This window comes from Aplidium turbinatum, chromosome 15, assembly GCF_918807975.1.
Source record: "Aplidium turbinatum chromosome 15, kaAplTurb1.1, whole genome shotgun sequence".
Classification (NCBI taxonomy): domain Eukaryota; kingdom Metazoa; phylum Chordata; class Ascidiacea; order Aplousobranchia; family Polyclinidae; genus Aplidium; species Aplidium turbinatum.
Genome location: NC_137486.1, coordinates 11,067,501 through 11,088,056, shown reverse-complemented (window position 1 = coordinate 11,088,056; position 20,556 = coordinate 11,067,501). Strand labels below are relative to the sequence as shown.

The following is a 20,556-nucleotide window of genomic DNA, read 5'->3' as shown; positions in this document are numbered from 1 at the left end:
AATGTCTTTTTAGACATTACTTTTAAAGAAATAATAAAAAAGAGTCTAAAGGCATGTTAATTTCACTTTGTGTGGAGCTACATGTACGAGGTTAACTGTTATTTTTTTATTCACTTTTTTTTAAATGGTTTGGTTTTGGATCTTTATCCTGTGAATTTATTCTGAAATCATTTTAAAGATTACAGAAACTCTTGGAAATTTTTAGCCAACTGTTCCCTGCATATACTATAGACTTGGGTTAGTTGAGTTTTTGCAGTTAATCTAGTATGTATTGTAGCTTGTGCAGAATTGAGGCACTATTGAAAAAGTGAAAAACAAGTGTTGTTGCCAGTTGCCACTATCTTAAATGTGCCTAGCAAAATGCTACAAAATTTTATCTCATACCTTGTGTGTGTACGTGGCTCAATCAAAAACACTCATGAAATTTATGAATTGCTTTTAAGGTAGCCTACAGGGTACCACTAACAAGCTTGCATTGGTACCATTTTTGATGATGGCGTCTATCGTACATTGCTGTCAGCTGCTCAACCAAATGGTGTGAACATTTATGCGATACTTGAAATGACGTCATTTTAACACTGCTCCAGAGCATCTGGTTTTGTATTGATAAGATAAAGTAGTTAATGGTATGCTAAAGTAATTAGAAATATCTAGATCGATGACTAGGCTGTAATGGAATACTGGTAGTCTCCATGTTTGTCATCAACTTGTCTAACCAAAAAGTGTTTCTTGGCAGTTGAGTGTAGCAAGACTTGTCAGCGATAGACAATAGACATGTGTTTCTGTCATGACGCTGGGATCTTCAGTGGTGTGGCAGCAGTCCAGAATTTTGTAGCATAGTATAGGCTAGTAGGGATGCAACCTAGTTCGTACTCTGAACAGTTCGTACCCTCAGTTTGTAACCTGAAAAGATCGAGAGAAGAAATTAAAAAAAGCGGAAGTTGCTGATTGCAGTTTTCGCAAACATTTTGAAATTTTTTCCCTGTAAAGATTGAGAGAAAGATAGCACAAAACCGAAGTCGCTGATTGCAGTTTCCGCTAACCCTCACTCTAACGCTAACCCTCGCTGATTGCAGTTTCCGCAAACATTTTTCTGCACTTTTTGCTAACCCTAACTCTAACCATAGACTAATCTATGCTCTAACCAAGGTTGAGAAAAACCTGGGTTTTTTGGGATTTTATTGGGTTTTTTAAAAAAACATGCAAAAAAGGTAGATTCATGCTTATTTCACCTCAAAACTGCTTTTTACCAATGAAGTGCTCACTCACAGTACATGCTGGCATAACTCAATAAAATAATGCACTAGGGCTGTTTAGCTATGAGGCTTTCTTGCATAAATGAGTTTTAGTGTAATTGTAAAGTGGCATTACTTGATTTTTGTGTACTATACAGAAATATCCACTGCGTTTTCACTTCATCCTTGGAAATTTACTTCACAATCACATCCTCAAGTTCTAATTTGAAGTTTGTTTTAAGTGCCTTGTAAAGTTTTTGCTCATTTTTTCAATTTTCTAATAAAAATTGGACAAATATGATGCTTTGGGTTTTTTTATGGATTTTTTTGTTTTTTTTTAAAGTTTTTTAAAAAAACAGTTTGGTGTAAAAAAACAGGTGGGTTTTTTTGGGTCAGGTAATATACCGACAACCCTGGCTCTAACCCTCGCTGATCGTAGTTTTCGCAAACATTTTTCCGCAGTTTCCGCTAACCTTTACCCTAACTCTAACCATAGAGTAATCTATGCTCTAACCCTCGCTAATCGCAGTTTCCGCAAAAATTTTTCCGCAGTTTCCGCTAACCGCAGTTCTGCTTACCCTAACTCTAACCATCGAGTAATCTATGCTCTCTAACCCTAACCCTCGCTGATCGCAGTTTCCGCAAATATTTTTCCGCAGTTTCCGCTAACCCTAACCCTCGAGTTGTTTGCGGAAACTCCGATTATCAGTGACTTCGGCTTTGTGCTATTAAATTGCGATCAGCGACTTCGGCTTTTTTTATTTTTTTCTCTCGATCTTTTCAGGGTACGAACTGAGGGTACGAACCGTTTAGGGTACGGACTAGGTTGCACCCGGCTAGTAGTGCAATGCTGATGAGTCCAGCCTTTTATACTGATGACCCTAATCTGGGCTAAAAACGTGTCTATTGCTGCACTTGCCTACTGAGAAACATTTGTTGATTGAAAAAAAGTTGGTGGCTAACATGAAGGCTACACTGATATAATTGCCTACGGTAGTCCATTTGTGACCATATTTTTCAAGGACTTCTGAAAATCAAATTTGTTAAACAGTTACCAGGCTCTTTTTTATTCGAAAGATATTTTCATGATACTCTTAAGCATGTAGAAATTTAGTGGTGCATTAAAATTACCACTAGTGCATTTTGTGATTAGCCTACTGTTTTAATTCGAAAATGTATCCAAACTCCACTGTTATTCTGGCACAATAAGTTTGCGCTATCCGTCAAACAATACAATCTATAAAAACGAGCAGTAAATAATGTGATGACAGCAAACGTACATGGGCCCTGATAAAAGCACAATTGTCGTTGATATTTATTTTGATACAGTTTGAAAGTCAAGATGCCATTTTTTTTCTATAAAAATTGAATTTTGTTTCTAAAACATGATTTAAAAACCATAAAACAAGTCACATGTCGGTAGTTAGCGTAAAAAGATGAAGCAGGCCTTAAAACTCGTATTTTTTTCTGGCAGCCATCGTGGCCTACCGGGAGCTTCTTATCGGCGGCCAAGTCTGCACGCTTGGAGGCCAAAATACAAATAACCCTAGCACTGTAAGTAAATAGACTTAAACTTGCTACAATGCTAAAATGATCACTTGTAGCGTTGTTGAAGTCTGGGCGACGTTCTGCAATAGAATCGTTGTACCACGCAATAACTGCTTTATCGGGATTGTAATCCGGTATTGCGGGACCATCTAACGACACTAAATCGTTTCAGCTGCTTAGTAAATTGTTTTAACTGCATTACCGAAATACCGCCTTTCATAAAATCTGACCATTTATACTGTTATGATTGTACCAATTGAGGGTGTGAGGTCACTAACCCAAAGTGGGAACATTTCTCAACTATGAAGACACGTGTTTTCCCCTCAGATGTCAACTAACTTAGTTCTCCTTTTTAACAACGATTCAATGTCCGACAACATTACACCGACATAAAAACGACAATATTGCCAGCCGGTGTAAATTAGCACTTTGGATTAACACTTTGTTAAAATAAACGTCGGGAATTACAAACAAGACGTAGTTAAACAGCCAAATGCGTGAAGGTTTTTCAAAAACTTTATTCTAGATTATTTAATAAGCGGAAAATACGTCTTGTTTTTGTTCAGTTATGTTTGTCTAGTACTGCTATATAATCATACAAAAATCGCAAACCTGTGACTTGTGGTTTCGCGTCATGGTAATTAACGCTATTATTCGCGCACAATGGATGAATGCGCGTTGGCCTAACGCGCTCACGCATTTGTGAATGCGCCGGTACAGCTGGTGATCGCAGCTGGATATATTCCATAATATACAATAGTAAGTGTTCCCACACAACACATCAGTGGTGATTATAACGCGCTGACCTAATTCTGCCTCACTCTTTGATACTACATATTTTCGACAGTTAATCCACGCTCATTCTATTGCAAAATTAAATAAATGGCTAGAAGAAACCGGCGGCCAAACCTGGCCGACTGAGACAGTAGCACCGGCGGTCATTCAAGTGCTACTTTGCGGCCATGGCCGCCGGCTGCTTTAAGGCTTGTGAAGCTTAATACAAGTTGTGATAACATTATTGATAAATCAATTATTATATTAAATTGTTTTCTGAACTTATTTTCAATTGCAAAATATTTACAAATTTGTGAAGTGGGCACAATTACTTTGATGGTTGTACATATTGACCAGGCCTCGAAATTCGTTTTTGATGACGGACAAACGTGTCCGTCTGAGAAGCTATCTCGGCGGACAAATTAAGTCTCACGGCGGACACACCAGTTTTAGCGTTGATCGTCATGCTTAATCACTTTATCTTGATAATTTTTCGCCATTTGAGAACTATAGCTACAGTTTAGAAGGCTTTTTAAAATTTCAGCGAAGTCACTGACTCTGAAAGGTTTTCATCAGACCAACGACGTGCGCTTGTAGAGTCAAAGCGCCCTATAGCTGCTACACCGCATAACTGATTAACTTCCACCGAACGAGGTCGTGTGGCTTCTTGCGTCACAATGCTCTGGAAGCAAGTCGGAAAACTTCTACAATAGCGTTACTATTTTCTGCTGTGCAAAGTTTCACCAGCGTTTTTCTTTTCTTTAGGTTTATTTTTGCGTGTCAAGTGAGCGAAAGGGAATTTTTCCTGGGCCTTTTTTTTCTTTCTGTATAGTACCGGTATACAAAACTTACCAAATTTTATAACCAATCTTGCCTTATCAATATTACTCGATCAAAGCTAGACATTGTGACGTAAGACTTGAATAGAACTAAGTTGCTCGTGATTAGTGTAGAAGTACCTGTACTCTCATCGACTCTTAGCAAAGAATTCATTTTTGTTACGCTGATTCAATGTCATCAATCGTTGAAGTAACGTAAAAATCGAAAGTTTTCCTGCTTTAATGGAAGCTAAGGGATACAGTATTCACATTTTGCAGATTTGCGGGAAATTATATTCTCGCAACAATATTGTTCGTGCTATGCAATGACGACTTGTATCACTAGTTCCTGTGTTATATCTCGGCGAACAAATATGACCGATCTAGATGGTACTTCCCGCGGACATCACATGCTGTGACGGCGGACATGTAAATTTCGACATGTCCGCCGTGAATTTCGAGGCCTGCTAAACAAATATGAAATTTAATATAATACTTATATGAGATTTAGTGATTACACTTTGACAGTTTGGTCTCTCTAAAGTACCATTGCAAAGGATGTAAAAAGCACATTTAGCCTAAAGATCAAAATCTAAATTACATGGGCTTTTAATCATGGTTATAGGTTTGTAGGTTGTCAAGACCTGTGTATCTATAGGCCACTATGTTTGGAAGCTCTATAATTCCTCTGTGTATAAGCAGCTACCTTTATCACTCCTTAAATTTTGTGTAGCAGGTGTGTAAACAGTTTCTTTACATTGTGAATTTGATATGAAAAAATCTAAAAACTTTTTTAAAAATGAAAGAAAATTGTGATCTTCACATGTGACTTTTTTGTACTACATATGTGAATGATATTATTGTGAATGACATGGCTTGTGAGTTGACTTCAGAAGAGTTGATTAATAAAGTGGAAAAACGAAAGGAGTTTGAAAAGGAACAACAGCATATTGGCTGGTTGGTGGCATGATTTTGCTTTAACATAGTAAAGTTTTTGCACTAAACTTCGGAAATTACAATTTGCATATGTCTATGGAAATTGTTGTTGGAGAACAGTTGTGTTCAATAATGTTATAAAGTTGAAAATTTGTTTTTAAGTCTTCCAATCCAACTTTAATATACCTCATTGTAGTTGAAAGTTTTTTTGTGTATAATAATTGTAATTTCAAAAAGTTTTGGCCCAAATTACATTTGGTATATAAGTTGTACGCATGATATCAGTACATTTGTTGAGCTGCTAGTGAGGGTTGTAAAGGGACTTGTACAATGTACATTGTAACCCAATCTTTATCAAGTAAAATTCTACTTGTTTTGAATTCCTTGAAAAATCAAACTGTAAAAAAAAATCACTGATGAACATAAATATTGAAAGATTTAATTTTTGCAATTGAGAATGTGTTTACAACTTTCAAATTACATTTGAAAGTAATTGTAATTTGAAAACTTCTGAACAATGTAATGTAATTAAAATTTTTGGTAGTGTAATTGTAGTGTGATTGAACTGAAAATTGTGTACCGGTAATTGATAAAACTCTTGACAAGGAGAATTCTATGGCGATTCTACGAATTCATAACTTGATTAATTCTTGTACAATTTCACAACGATATATTTTTCAAGTCGGATTGGTAAGCTCTATAAGTTAACGGATGTGTGTTGGTGAATTTGCAGACTGAGTAATAAATACTTCTCCTTTCTCAAGATGTTATTGGGTACAATGATTTGCCCATGCATCAAATAATAGCTTGTTTATTAATATTAAATAACATTTGATATTTGTAGAGTGTAGAATGTGACAGTTTTTTTTACAGGTATTTCTGGTTAGTCTCCGAGCTTCCTGTGTTGGTGATTGGCCTTTGTAGCATTCTCATAACTGCTTTTGCTGTGGTCGGGATTTATTGCTCACCTCTTCCTGACTTCAGTGACCCGTCGAAGGTAATGCATGTCTCAAGCAGTGTGTGTTTATTTTCGGAAAGCTTTTCGTTGCGTCGCATTTTACAACAAATTACGTTAAAAACACCACATGCCACACCGGTTGTTGAAGTAACTCGCTTCCGCTGAAAGCTCAGCCTCTTTTCTTTACCATTCATAAAGAAAATTGACTTGTTTGAGAAAGGGAATGGTTTCCAGTTTCCACATACGCCGTGCCAAAAAGTCAATGGCCTTCTTAAATCACCGAATCTTCAGTCAAGCATTGAATATATCGTTTAGTAGTAGCTGGAATGGTTAAATTGTTGTTTTTTTAAAATCATTTTCATGTGTAGCCTATATCTTAAATGACTTGAAGTGCGCATAAAACATTCATCACACGCGGTAGATGTTTTAGCGGATGCATTTTTATGTTTTTCGAAATTTAGCCTTCAAACCTCGCACGTTTTGATTGCAAAGTTTTTACAGTGCAGCACTGCTACCGCATTGAAGAATCGTTGAATGTTTTACTGCTTTTTCTAAGATTGTAGTGAAGATTTTCTTGGCCAAGACAAATCATGTATTAATCCGATTTGTAGTCGTTTTTTACACGGCATTAGAAAGTGGTTGACGGTCAAATAAATGGCAGAGCTTTAGTCAAGCGTGTTTTGTTGCATCGCCAGAGATGTAAAACCAAGCCAAATCGTATTAAATTTTTCGTCATTGACAATCAACATAGATAAGAAGAAATGAGCATAACTACCATACGCGATTCATCATCCCGCCAATGAACGGGTAGGGTGAGATTTAATATTTCCAACACAAAAACAAAGATAAATCAACGTTTTGCGGTATCTATAGAACCCTGCTCTGTTAATAGAGCTATATGCGACAAAAGTTACATACTAGATTTCTTAATCCTGTAGCTTTAATTCAATTCTTATACTGTATTTTGATTTGACAGGGTTTTGAAGTCCGTGGCACCCGACTGGCGAATAAACTCGTCACTTGGCACAAAGTGGTAAACGAGACTGGCTATAACTTAACTCTCTCGAACTATCCTTATGCTTATTTGAAAAGAAACGCCCAAATTAAGGTGTGTATGCTTTGATAGTTTGTGTTGCTCTGGAATGGGCAACTTAATATGGGATACTGAATGATTTCACAGACAGCAAACGTCTACAGACTTTGAATCAATGTAAAAATGACGGATATTGTGGTCTGGGTCAGATGCTAACTGAGAAGTGGAATCGAGTTGTGGCCCGGCTGGTAAAATCCGTTTTACATTAATAAATCGTCCAACAGTCGATTTTGCTATCTTTGGTTCAACGGAATCACGCCATTTATTGTTGGCGAGTAGTAGTTCCATGGTTGGAACGAAGTACGTTCACCTTCTAACAGTAAGACGTTTTTGGCTTTCTACAAAACTGAAAACTAGATGCTTACAAGCACACAAGCGTGCTTTATCAGTTATAATTGTCAACGTTTTTGTCTAATCTGTCGAAGTAGACTATAATAAACTTACCGTACCGATATAACAAATTAGACTATAATCGAATAATGTCGTTGCTTTGTTGTTTTTTCAATGGACAATTAACTGCCACTTTAATTAGTCCTCATATTTAAAAAAAGGCTAAATGATATAGCCGAAACGTCCACAGTTGCTTGTTGTAAACTCCTTACTGTTACGCAGTTTTGTTTGCTTTTTTCGATACGGTTTTTGTAGGCTACACCTTTTCCGATACCGGTACATCGCTGCAACGAAATGAAACGCTTTTTTTTGTCTGTTGCAAGGCCAACAAAATGAAGAGGAAGCGAAGTCGAAAAAAATCGAAGACGAAACGTTCTTTGCCACAATCGCCACTGATGTACTTGCAGCCAAACTCAACTCGCACGTGGGATTTTAAACGTGACGGATATTTCTGCAACAACCCAAGTATGCTGAATTTTGTTGCATCTCATTCCTAGTTCGCTTAAAATGGCAGTGGTTGGTTTGGGCTTGTGTACCTCACATCGCATGCGCATGTTGGTGAGGGTTTCTTGCTGTTCTTGAGGTTAAAATTTTTTTCCCGCATAAACCACTTCCTTTATTTCACTCCATTTAACGGGATTCATTTTTATCAACAGAAACAAAATACGCGCATTGGGTTTTTCAATTAAAAGAAGAAGAAATAATGTCCATGTGGTCAGTGGACGGCCTTGCGACGGTTTGTCAAAGCCAAAAACAACTGTTGAACCACATCAAGTACAGAGACGTTTGCATACGACAGTCTCTGGAAACCTGTTGTCCTGTTATGTCGCTGCCTAACTATGTAGCTTACCTAGCTGACCTGCAGAGCTGCGATAATATCACTCAGGGTTCTTTGAATGATGTCGAGAAGACATTGAAAGCTTGTGCACCCTATTACTGCCAAAAGAGCCTGAAATCAAATTGTTGGCAATCTCCAAGCAATAATGACAATTGTCCAGACGTCCCCGAAAACTGCACAGTGTATAATGCAGTTTATTCTATTTTTCATTACTTTTTTGAACAAACACTTATTTGCGCATTACCGCAAAAGATTACACTAAAGCGGTCAGCAGTGTTTTTGCCTGCCATTAAGCATAGAAATTTGTTACCTATATATTATGATAATTTCAGGCATCCAAAACGTCTTGACCATATCGAGATTTTTGCCATAGATTTTGGTCTAAAGGAAAAAGTGTTTGAACAAATGTTATTCGCTGATACCCAGTACCCGCTGTGTGCCATGGCCGCTGTGGGAGTTGTGATCTTTCTTTACACAAAGTCGCTTTTTGTTACAATTATGAATTTTATTTCAACACTCAGTGCAATGCTCATGTCTTATTTTGTGTATACTATTGTGTTCGATTTCAAGTACTTTCCATTTATCAATCTTGCCGCTTTACTCGTCATGGTTGGGATCTCAGCTGACAGTGTTTTAGTATTCTTCAGCGCATGGACTAACTACGCGGCTGATGACGAACGAATGCTCTTTCAAGCCAAAGTCAAACGTCACCCGTTGCCCTTGAGGGTTGGCGTTGTTCTCAAGGCAACTATGAAGCACGTCGCTTGGTCTCTGCTCGTCACTGGACTGACAACTGCTGCAGCATTTTTTGCAAACTTTTCCAGTCAAGTAACTGCCATCAAATGCTTCGGCGTATACACAGGGTTGACAGTTCTAACCAATTTATTCTTATCTCTCACTTGGCTACCTGCTACTATTGTGCTTCATCATAAGTATTTCAACTGTAGTCCTTGCAATTTCCTTAATTTGACTAATTTTAAATGTTTTCTGTACTGGTCAAAGTTTAAGCTGTGCATGTCTGAAGCCGCTCGAGTTTTCTTTGACCAGATTCAAGTTTTAATAATCGTTCGTCTTCGCTACATTTGGACATTGCTGTTCACGCTATTGGCCATTGGTGGTGTCTACGTCGTAGTCGTGCAACCAGGTCTCCATCTTCCTGCAACGAAAACTTTCTTTCAGTATTTCAAATCGTCCCATGCATTTGAAGCGTACACCAACGGCGAATTACACGATTTTGCTTTCCAAAACAACACAATGGATTACCTGCCGGTGAAAGTCATATTTGGAGTCTGGCCAACGGACATGGGTGACAGCCGCAATCCAGACGACACTGGAACTCTGCAGTTTCAACGTCAATTCAACGTTTCGTTACGTTCCAGTCAAAGGTGGTTGCTTAATTTTTGTAAAACAATGCGAAATACGACATATTTCCGACCTACGGATAATCAACAGCATTCGCATACAATGTGTTTCATTGAAGCGTTCAAAGAATGGATGGAGTCTAAGAATTGCACAGCTCTGGATCAAGTGTGCTGCAAGAAACGCACTTTCCCTTACCGACCAGCTGTATTCAACCGCTGCTTAAAGGAAGCTATCTCTTGGCTGAACAACAAACCAGGCATTCGCACACACAGCTGGACTTCTGGACCCAGGTAAGATATTGTCATTTTGATTACTTTTAAAACGTGACGTAATATTTCACAAATTTTACAATAAGGAAGTTGAACTTGTCGTTGAACGAGTTTCCTTGACAATGTAACATTATTTTTGCAGCAATGAGTGTCACATTCTTAATTGCTCTTTGAAGTTATTAATTGCTATACACTGGTGGTGGTGTACGCAGGGGTGAGGTGCTGGTAGCTAGTTTAACGTTTATTGGGCTACAGTCTTCATTGTTCGGCTCGCTTTAAGTTTAGCATGACCATCTGTAGTTATTTGTTAAAAAGTTTTTAAAGCATTTCTTTTCATTTAGACAAAAATTCTTTCACCTCTTTCATGTCTGAATCATAGTAATTTAATTTCATTATGCTTGAAAGAAGTAGGAAATACATGAAAATCCCGCAGCACAGAAGGGCTTGCGTTTTAGGTGTTTGGACAAGCGGAATGGCCCGTTTCGGTGAGTTCGATCCCTTAACGGGGGATTTTTCAATTTTTTTTTTTTAATTATTGGGTACCGTAGCCTAATTATCATTGCCGTTTTAGGGTTAGGGGTTTAGGGTTAGAGTTAGGGGTTAGAGGATAGAAACTCACCGAATCGGACTCACCGAATAGTAGCAGACCCTTGGACAAGATATATCAACTAGTTTCGCTTAAAATGGTATTTCAAGCAAACTATTTCGTTGTATTATGGAGTTTCTTAGCCTTTCGAGTTAAAATTTTCATATGAAGAAAACTTTTACTACTGTAGATTAGTTTCACTTTGAAACACTGGTAATTTACATAACGACTTGATCACATAGCAAAATCAAATTTGTTTTGAACAAAATAGGCCTAGTACAAAATTACAGATCAGTGCGATTCAATTTTATGTTGTCTTCCCTGACTATTTGAAGATTGTTCAACGATGTTTTAATTAGTACCTTAAGCCATAATTACCTTTTTTTTTATAAATTATAATGTCAGTTAGCGTGACATGTGTGATCGATGAGTTGTACCAACCAACAAGGCTTTTTTTCGTAGAGTCAAAGTAGGCTACTATAACGTGTATTTAAAATACCCTTTTGCTTTCGAAATACAATCTTAAAGTAAATCCCTTGAAAGATGTCTTTGTATTCCACATTGTTGTATTTCCAGACGTTTAATATAAAATAAACAATAATAATTGTAGCGATAGCCAACCAAGTAAGAAAACCATTTACCTCTTGTTACTTACTGATTCAGTGTATAAAATCAACGCAATATATAGTAAGAAAGAAACGCAAAACAATCAACTAAGGAACGTGGTACAGAACGCTCAATTGATTACACGCGCAGTGCGGTGGTAATCAATTCCAACGTCTGTACCAGAAAACGCTGAACGGTGATTATGTAGTGACGCTGGTCACGAGTTACATATATTCAACGTAGATGACGACTATAACACCTCCCCGATAATTTTTATACACAAACATAAAAAATGAACAAGACACCGAATTAACAATAAAACTCAAAGTCCGAAACGAGCCGGAGGTCTGCGGCGACGGCTCGACCTTCGTGGGTTGTGTGGCCCGAATTCCGGTACAGTCGGTGTGTCGTCCGAATTCGTTCGGGCTGAGGTGGAGACAGCGGAAGAGTCGATTGTTGGTGCAGGAGTATCTCCCGGCTCCTGGTCCTCCGATGATGCATAGCGAGGTTGCAGTTGGTCCATATGGCGCCTCCACGTCGGACCATGTGGCAGCAGACGTACCAGGAAGATTCGGCTACCCTGTCGCTTGATCACCTCGGCTGGAACCCAACGAGGATCCTGGCTCCGTCGTGGAGTGAATGATAGCGCGTAACAGGGATCTCCCGGTTTGAAATGTCGTTTTGTACCTTCGGAGGCGTCGGTGTTGTGAGGGTTTTGTCGGGGTACCACTTGAGACGGTGTAGGGAGAAGCGTGTCGATCTTGGTTCGAATCTGACGATTGTTGAGTAATTGGCTTGGAGAGTAGCCACTCGGAGTGGGCGTGCGTCGATATTGCTGTAGGAATTCCAAGACGGCCTGCTTCGGGGGTAGGGAAGATTTGCGAAGTGCTTGCTTGAACGTACGTACGAGGCGCTCCGCCGCTCCATTGGTTTCCGGATGGTAAGGTGCACCCGTGATGTGTACCATACCCCTCTCCTTACAGAAAGTTTGAAATTCTGTGGATTTAAAAGTAGTAGCATTATCGGTAACTATAGTATGGGGATAGCCGAAATGAGCAAAATCTTCTTCTAGCAGGTTGATAGTAGCTGTTGAAGATAAAGAAGTAGTAGCATGAATACATGGGTATTTAGAAAAAGCATCAATGCTGAGTAACCAATGGTAACCCATGAATTCTACCGCATGATCTATGTGCAAGCGACTCCACGGTGCTTCTGGAACCGTCCATGATTGGACCTGGGTTTTAGATTGCGGTTGATATTCGCCACAGGTACTGCACTTGTGACAAAGTTCCGCTATGTCTCGGTCAATGTTTGGCCAGTAGACGGACGTTCTTGCCAACTGCTTCATTCTCTCAATGCCGAAATGTCCTTCATGAAGCAATTGAAGGACGGAAGGACGAAGTTTGGACGGGATGACCACTCTGGAACCGTAAAGTAGACATCCGTAACAAGTAGAAAGAGAGTCTGCGTACTTACGAAACGGTTCGACCGGGTCTTGTGGAGAAGACTTGGCCGGCCATCCTTCATGAATGAAACGCATTACCGTGGAAATGGTAGGATCTTTAGAAGATTCTTTACGCAGTGAGGCAGCATTTGGGGTCTGGACCTGTAAATCCAAAGCATCGATAGCGCAGACGATATCAATGTCATCCGCACTTTCCTCTTCATCGAAGACTTTATCCCCTCCTGCTGGTAAGCGACTCAAAGCATCAGCGTTTTGATGATCCTTCGTCTTCCTGTACTCAATAGTGTATGTAAATTGCGACAAAAAGAGTGCCCAACGAGCCAAACGATTTGCTGCCAAAGAAGGTGTCGATTTAGTCGGGCCAAAAAGACTAAGCAATGGTTTATGATCTGTGACCAAAATGAATGATCTACCAAAAAGATATTGATAGAATTTCTTTAGCGCAAAAATTATCGACAAAGCCTCTTTCTGAATTTGACTATAGTTTCTCTGCGAAGCTGTTAATATCTTTGAAACGTTTGCTATAGGCCGTTCTGTGCCATCTGGGTAACGGTGAAACAAAGTAGCACCGATGCCCACACTAGAAGCATCACATGCGATACCTACCGGAAGTGACGCATTGAAATGTGTAAGAACCTCATCAGTAGATAGATGATGCTTCAGCTGAGCAAAAGAGTTTTCCTCTTGTTTTCCCCATCTCCAAGGAATGTCCTTTTTCGTGAGATGGTATAGTGGTTCTGCTACAGTAGAAGCGTTCAACGGTAGAAACTTCGAATAAAATTGTAAGGAACCTAAAAACGAACGAAGAGAAGATACGTCAGTGGGGGCAGACATCTCCAGTACGGCGTTTACCTTGGGACCTTTGGAGATGCCCTGCCTGGACAAAATGTGTCCGAGATACTCTACCTGAGGTTGTGCAAACTTACACTTGTCTTTCCTACACCTCAGGCCTTTTGAGTGAAGTCGATCGAGGAGCCGTCTAAGATTCTGGAGATGCTCCTCAGCAGTAGTGCCACTGACAAGAATGTCGTCTAGGTAGACTGCGACCCCTGGAAGGTCGGCTGTAAGGTCGTCCATGATCTTCTGAAAATAACCTGGAGCAGAAGATATGCCAAAAGGTAAAACATTTTGTAAAAGTACGCCACGGTGAGTGCTTAATGCGAGTCGTTTTCGACTGTCAGGACCAAGTCGAATCTGATTGTAGGCATCAGCCAAGTCTATCTTGCTGAAACCATACCCACCACCCAACTTTTGCATTAAGTCTTCTGGTAAGGGTAACGGGTGACGATGGGTCTCCAGGGAAGGGTTCACCGTGACTGAATAATCGCCACATATGCGTAACTTGGCCTTCGCTTCTGAAGAGTTTGAAGGCTTACGGACTGGAACAACCGGTGTGCCCCAATCGCAAAACTGAACTGGTGTCCATACACCACGTGCAATTCCCGAATCATAGGCTTGCGCTAAGTCCTCCTTTAGCGCGAAAGGTACAGGCCTAGGTTTGAGAAAAACAGGTTTAGCATCAGACTTAAAATCTATGTCTAGTTCATAATCTCGTAAGCACCCGAGTTCAGGCTTAAAAACATCTTTGAACTCGTCACATAAGAGGGAGCATGCTTTCTCCAGACTCTTATCAGGCTTGTCGTATGACTGGATACTCTGTAAAGTAGAATAGTTAGACAGAAGGAATTTATCGATAGAAATTCCTAAAGACGAGATTGCATCACGACCTAGCAAGTTCAGTCCTTTGACTGTCGTGACTACAAAAGGAATATTATCTGACCTTCCCGTGGAAGGACAAGTTACCTGGGCCGTGAAAGAACCCGTGATTGGTACTAGATGCTTGGTAGCAGATTGGAACTGCGACACTGGTGCTTGCAATTGAGGTGCGCCTACCCGAGTCCAGACGTCGCTGGAAAGGAAATTTCCATTTGTAGCAGTGTCCAGTTCTAAGTGTGTGGTTACCGAATTAATGGAGATCGGTACTTCCAACTTTGAATTTCGAGGTTTTCTGCAAGAACTAGAAAGCATGTTAATTTCCTTAATACAATCTACCTTAGAAGGTTTGAACTGTCTAGCTTTCTTTCGACAAACACTCTGTAAGTGTCCCGTAATATTGCAGAAATGGCATGTGGCTTTCTTAAACCTACAGTCATTGGCGTTGTGGTTGGAATTACCACAGCGATAGCATTCTTTATTTTTAGAAGAAAAGAAAGTACCTGTAAGTTGCCTAGTTTTTGGAGGTTTGCTGATGGTCCTTACTTTCGCAACTGGTGCTGGTGGAGTGCCGTAAACAGTTTCTTTGGCCACCTTGGCTGCCTCTTCGGTTTCTGATGCAACCTCCACCGCACGTTTGAAAGTAAGTTCATCAGCTCTGATTTTGAATAACGCCTTAAGCACCGCCTCGTTACCTATTGAACAAATAAAACGAGTACGTAAAGCTTCGTCCAATGGATTTGAAATGGACGAGAAGTCACAGGTGGCAGCTGCCTGGCGTATGCGGATGGCTAGTTCTTGAGCTGTTTCACCGGGCTTGCGCTTCATTTCGCTCCAGAAACGGAATCGCTCCCTCACGATGAAGCGTTTTGGGTCGAATTGTTGAGCCATGTAATTTGTAATTTCCGTCATGGTGAGATCGTTGACTTCTTTTGGGTTTGTTTCCTGCGCAGCCAAATTTGTTAACATTTTGTAGATTGTAGGTGATTGATTGGTGAGAAAAACCTGCGGCATTTTGTCTTGTGCGACTGAATGTGATGCTACAAAGGTGTTAAACCTCTTCCAATAGTCTGCCCACAGTTCAGTGGTGGCATCGAACGTTACGAACTTAGGTAAAGATACCTGCTGTTGTATTGTTGTTGGTTGTGGTCTTGAAGTTTGGGCTCGCATTTCTCGTAGTTGCTCCATGAGTAGTTTCGTCTGATCTTGGTGACGTTGTTCTTGTTCTTGGTGACGTTGTTCTTGTTCTCGGTGACGTTCTTCTTGTCTGGCAATTTGCTCCTTCGTCTGGCGTTCTTGGTTGGCAATTTGTTCCTTCGTTTGGCGTTCTTGGTTGGCAATTTGTTGTTGCAGGACTTCGATCAGTTTCTCCATGTTTCTAAATCCTGTAGAAATTCTGTAAAGATCCTGCCGACGACGCCAGTTAAATGTCTGTTGTATTTCCAGACGTTTAATATAAAATAAACAATAATAATTGTAGCGATAGCCAACCAAGTAAGAAAACCATTTACCTCTTGTTACTTACTGATTCAGTGTATAAAATCAACGCAATATATAGTAAGAAAGAAACGCAAAACAATCAACTAAGGAACGTGGTACAGAACGCTCAATTGATTACACGCGCAGTGCGGTGGTAATCAATTCCAACGTCTGTACCAGAAAACGCTGAACGGTGATTATGTAGTGACGCTGGTCACGAGTTACATATATTCAACGTAGATGACGACTATAACACACATGAAAGATCGACCAACTACTGTGTGCGGTATTTGTTGTTATGACTTACATTGCGTTGTCCACTTAGCCAATAGCCAACACATTTTGGTGCTTACTCGACCATCTTGAGGCCGTGAGGCTCGGTTGTAAGTACAATTGCAAGCCTACATTTTAGGATCACAGCTTGCTTTCGTTTCTGGCGTGGAGTAAAACGAGGTTACCACTGTTGCACGTAGCCTCATGCAAAGTTTTGTCAAAACCACCCATGACAATTTTCTGTGTGCTCCACTGCACATAGACATCGTTTAAGTGATAAGGAGCCTTAAATTGGACAATTGCGCCTTTTCTCTTTGAAATACATTTTGTGTTCAGTCGCACGTTTTTTAAGGGTAGGCGATAGCTGTGCGTGTTAGGCAAGGCATCCTATCGTTTGCATTATATCCGATTTCTTTTTGAATGGTGGCAAAGGATTTATTTATAACCAAGCTTATTTATAGCTGACGCCAAACTAAAATGAAAACTTTTTCCAATTGTGCTTTGACTAAGTCGTGTAACGTGATAGTCGACTTATGCACAGTATCGATATGTTAATGTTTACGATGCATGCGTTTAAAAATCTGAGTATATGATAAAAACGTGTTTCATCGGTGAGGAAGCTTGTAATTGGTCAGACGCGTGTGTGCATAAACAATGTGCGGTCTTGTGACATAGGATGGATTACTTCCTGTACCAAACTTCGTAGCCACGAGCAGCCTACTTAGAGGGTTTTTATTATCTAGGAAACGTTGTCAGTACTTCAATAAAGCGAAAGAGGAAAACGTTTTCGAGTTGACTCAGCTTATAATGAATGTACGTTTGATGGGTTGGCTATGATGCACGCAGCGCTTTGTTCCGCTAAAGTCGGTGACGTGTTTTTAGTGTGTCAGCGACATTTTGTATGTTGTTTCTCAAATCTCATCAAATGCTACTTTTTTGTTAAATTAGTGAAAACAGGCTGAAGCACAATGGAAATGCGTTTCTGATTTATGATACTGAGGAAACAAGCGTGGTGTAAGAGTTTATGTTGCGTGTTCTGTTTTTCTATCAGTATGGCGTGACTGTGATCCATGCGAGTTATTCCACAAAGGGATGTCCGCGTGACAAACAGCTTGTGGCAAGCAAATCATGAATAGGCCTACCTAAAACGGCATGTCCTATACAGGCATCTGTTTTTAGTATTTTTTGTTTTGTTTCCAAACTAGTGATATGAGAATCTAATGCGCATTGTGTGTCTGGATGGGCTTTTTATAGCCTATAGTTACTTTTCTAGCGAGAACCCTAATGTGATTGAAGTGATGTCTGGCGTTTAAAAAAGGAAACTTTTAGTTTGAATTGTTTGTGACATATCAAGATTTCGTGATACTTTTCATTCTCATACAATCATTGTTTGTTTAGTGAGCTTCTAAAGCTTTAATACAACTTCGTCGATAAAGCAAGAGTAAATTAAAAAATATTGTGTCGAGAAAAGACTAATTTTCTTTTCTGACGTCAAACAGAAAACCATGGTCGAATTCACTTTCCTTTTATAGTTTCAACAAATTAAATCCGTTTTGTATTTTTTTTGTAGATTCGACAAGAAAGATGCAATTCGTTCAGTGATACTGGAGTTCAGCAGCAATGTCAAGTTTTCGGCTTCGTACGACAAGATTGGCCAATTTTACAAAGATGTCAATGATTTTCTCATGCCACATCTGGACCGCGCACCATCGGGTCTCAAAAACGGATGGGTCATAAGTGATTTGGAGTTTTTTGCTTTGCAAAAGGGCTTGTATGACGGGACGGTGGCGTCTGTGGGTTGGTCGATTTTAGTCGCTCTAGTGGTTATTCTTTTCACCTCCCGGAATCTGCTTATCAGCGTGTTCGCAAGCGCGACTATCGCTGGGATCATATTTGTCACCGTGGCGTCTCTAGTGCTCATGGGTTGGGAGTTGAACGTGTTGGAATCTGTCACCATTTCTATCGCTGTCGGCCTGTCTGTGGACTTTACCGCGCATTATGCGATCGCCTACATCGTTGCCACTCCCAGGAACGATCGGCAGCGGAGAGTGGAGTTTTCTGCCTCTCGGATGGGTCCTCCTATCACGCTCGCTGCGTTAACGACTTTCCTAGCTGGGGTCGGCATGGTGCCGGCTCACGTTCTCGCCTACACGCAATTTGGCGTGTTTCTTGTCTTGATAATGGTTGCGAGTTGGTTGTATAGCTCGTATTTTTTTTTGAGTGTCTTGAGCATCATGGGACCGCAGGGCAAATGCTGCGATGTGTGTTGCTGTATTTGTGATGCAAACCTGGATAATGAAGAACACACGACCACAATGATCACTGAGTCTTCAGTTTGCACTCCTTCTACCTCCTACCACAACGATCGATCAACTGCTATTTGATGACAAGCCAGGATGATTGGAGCTGGAGACATGCTGTAGCCTTCATCCGCCTTCACAGTGGTTGAGCTTGGTTCACTCATTCGCCTGTTCCGTCGTTGGGGACTTGGTTTGGAATTTTTAGTTTTGTCTGGCATCTACCTTTTGACCAACCTGGCATGTGTGACCCTTCTGGGAGCAGTTAGCTCCCGCCAGTACCGCTCTAGAGGTCACTGAGGCACGGAAACTCTCTCACTAAGTCAAGGTAGTAGTCCGATGAGAGGTGTTAGGTTATAATTATGTTATGAAAACGTAACATGATGTAGAATAGATCAGGATATCTCTGTGCCAACTTTGTAGCCTTTTCATATTTTCGTCGCTTTTTAATTCGTTTTTTTATTTTTTGCTGCATAGCCCTGCTTCAACTACATGGTGTAGACGTCCGCTATTAGCATTGTGTCTTTTCAGTCAACAATTTGTACTGTATAACAAATGATTTTTATATTGTGTCATCAACCTTGTTATTAAAGTAACTTTAAAACTTAATTGTGGTTCAGTAGCTTATACGATGCAACAGCCTTTGATCTGACGTCGTAGCTCAGATATTTAGATAAAGCGTAACAAAGTAGGTCTGGCTTGTTTCTTTGTTATTGTAAGCCTGGATGGGTTTTGTCTCAGTTGGAGAATTTAGACATTGCTTTTTTAGAGTTGTTCTCAATATTACACGTCTCGCAACCATGGATTGCACAATGGTTGTTGACTAAGAGAATTTGGGGCAAAGCAGAACAATTTTTCGAAATTGTATAATAACCTTCGCTATATGAATGATACGGACATTGTTTAAAGTGGCAACCGTTACACTTCAAGTCTAGTAATAATAAGGCTTGTTTTTATATAGCGCTGTATCCATCACAGAATGCGTTGCTTCTCAGCGCTTTACAAAGCAGACACTGTCAACTAGTAGGCTACATTCACACATCATCTTATATTTCTTGTTTTCATATAACTAATTTTACAGCAAAATTTTAAAATAAAGTGTTTGTTCCGCTTTATTCCACTCCCACCATTTGGGGCAAAGCAGAACGTTTGTTTCTTGTAGGCCTATAAACTTTGGTTGCTGGAAAAAGGTGATTGTTGTATTTTTTACACCTTTATAGCAGCTTGCAATTCACTTACTAACCACCAGAGATGTACGATTACGCCGCAGACATGCGGACTTATACTGGTAGCGGTGTTTATATCAATTGGTGAGAAATTTCAATACTCCGCTTTGCCCCCTTTCTCGACCATATGAGAACCCTAAATGATTGAATCTGATGCTACTTAAAAATTCTGGCTTTGTTCGGGAATAATTGCTTCTGTAAAACGTTGTTTTTCTGTAAGCGACACAATCTGTGGACGCATTATTGTTCTAGCCTACTGCATGTGCTACTGCACGGGTTCCTTCATGCTGTAGTCCAGGGCTACTCAACTGGCTGACCGCGGTCCGAATGCGGACCTTTTCATTGTTGAATCCGGACCTTATCTGTCTCAGTATTTACTTAGTTTTTTAACAAAACCAAATCCATTATCGTTGATACGCAAAAAATGGGGTAGGCAATTTAACGTATTAGAGAACAACTACACGCCCAGTCAAGCTGGTGCAAGAGAGAAGCCCAATTACGTATCAAAAGATAAGATGCCAGGAAATTCAATATCAATACGAATTGGCACTGCTCTTCGCAAATTAGCAGTGCAAATTCTCACTATGTTTGGGTCTACTTACAGCTGCTAGTCAGCGTTTTCAAACATGAACTTTATAAAGAATTGAATTCGCATCTGTATGCAGGCCCGGATTTAGGGGGGGGGAAGTT

At 40.0% G+C, this 20,556-nt stretch overlaps 2 protein-coding genes across 2 annotated transcripts; one reads left to right on the top strand and one right to left on the bottom strand.

Annotated features, from left to right (window-relative positions):
* Nucleotides 1-5,246: 5,246 nt before the first annotated feature.
* Nucleotides 5,247-19,243, top strand: LOC145783968 (protein dispatched homolog 1-like). The gene is made up of 6 exons (XM_082595729.1): nucleotides 5,247-5,332; nucleotides 6,185-6,308; nucleotides 7,246-7,377; nucleotides 8,076-8,217; nucleotides 8,409-10,242; nucleotides 17,914-19,243. The coding sequence occupies exons 1-6, from the start codon at nucleotides 5,247-5,249 to the stop codon at nucleotides 18,725-18,727; spliced, it is 3,132 nt and encodes a 1,043-aa protein (XP_082451855.1). The 3' UTR covers nucleotides 18,728-19,243.
* LOC145784653 (uncharacterized) lies at nucleotides 10,584-15,784 on the bottom strand. Its single transcript, XM_082596519.1, has 3 exons — nucleotides 15,714-15,784; nucleotides 14,931-15,536; nucleotides 10,584-10,589 (listed from the first exon to the last, which is right to left on the bottom strand). The coding sequence occupies exons 1-3, from the start codon at nucleotides 15,777-15,779 to the stop codon at nucleotides 10,584-10,586; spliced, it is 678 nt and encodes a 225-aa protein (XP_082452645.1). The 5' UTR covers nucleotides 15,780-15,784.
* Nucleotides 19,244-20,556: the final 1,313 nt, after the last annotated feature.

Coding starts and splice junctions, on each gene's coding strand:
- LOC145783968 (XM_082595729.1), top strand. CDS start 5,247: ATGGCTTGTGAGTTGACTTCAGAAGAGTTGATTAATAAAGTGGAAAAA. Junction 7,378..8,075: donor AAAGAAACGCCCAAATTAAG/GTGTGTATGCTT, acceptor GTCTGTTGCAAG/GCCAACAAAATGAAGAGGAA. Junction 8,218..8,408: donor ATATTTCTGCAACAACCCAA/GTATGCTGAATT, acceptor TTTTATCAACAG/AAACAAAATACGCGCATTGG.
- LOC145784653 (XM_082596519.1), bottom strand. CDS start 15,779: ATGGAGCAACTACGAGAAATGCGAGCCCAAACTTCAAGACCACAACCA. Junction 15,537..15,713: donor CAACAACAATACAACAGCAG/GTATCTTTACCT, acceptor TTGGCTGCGCAG/GAAACAAACCCAAAAGAAGT.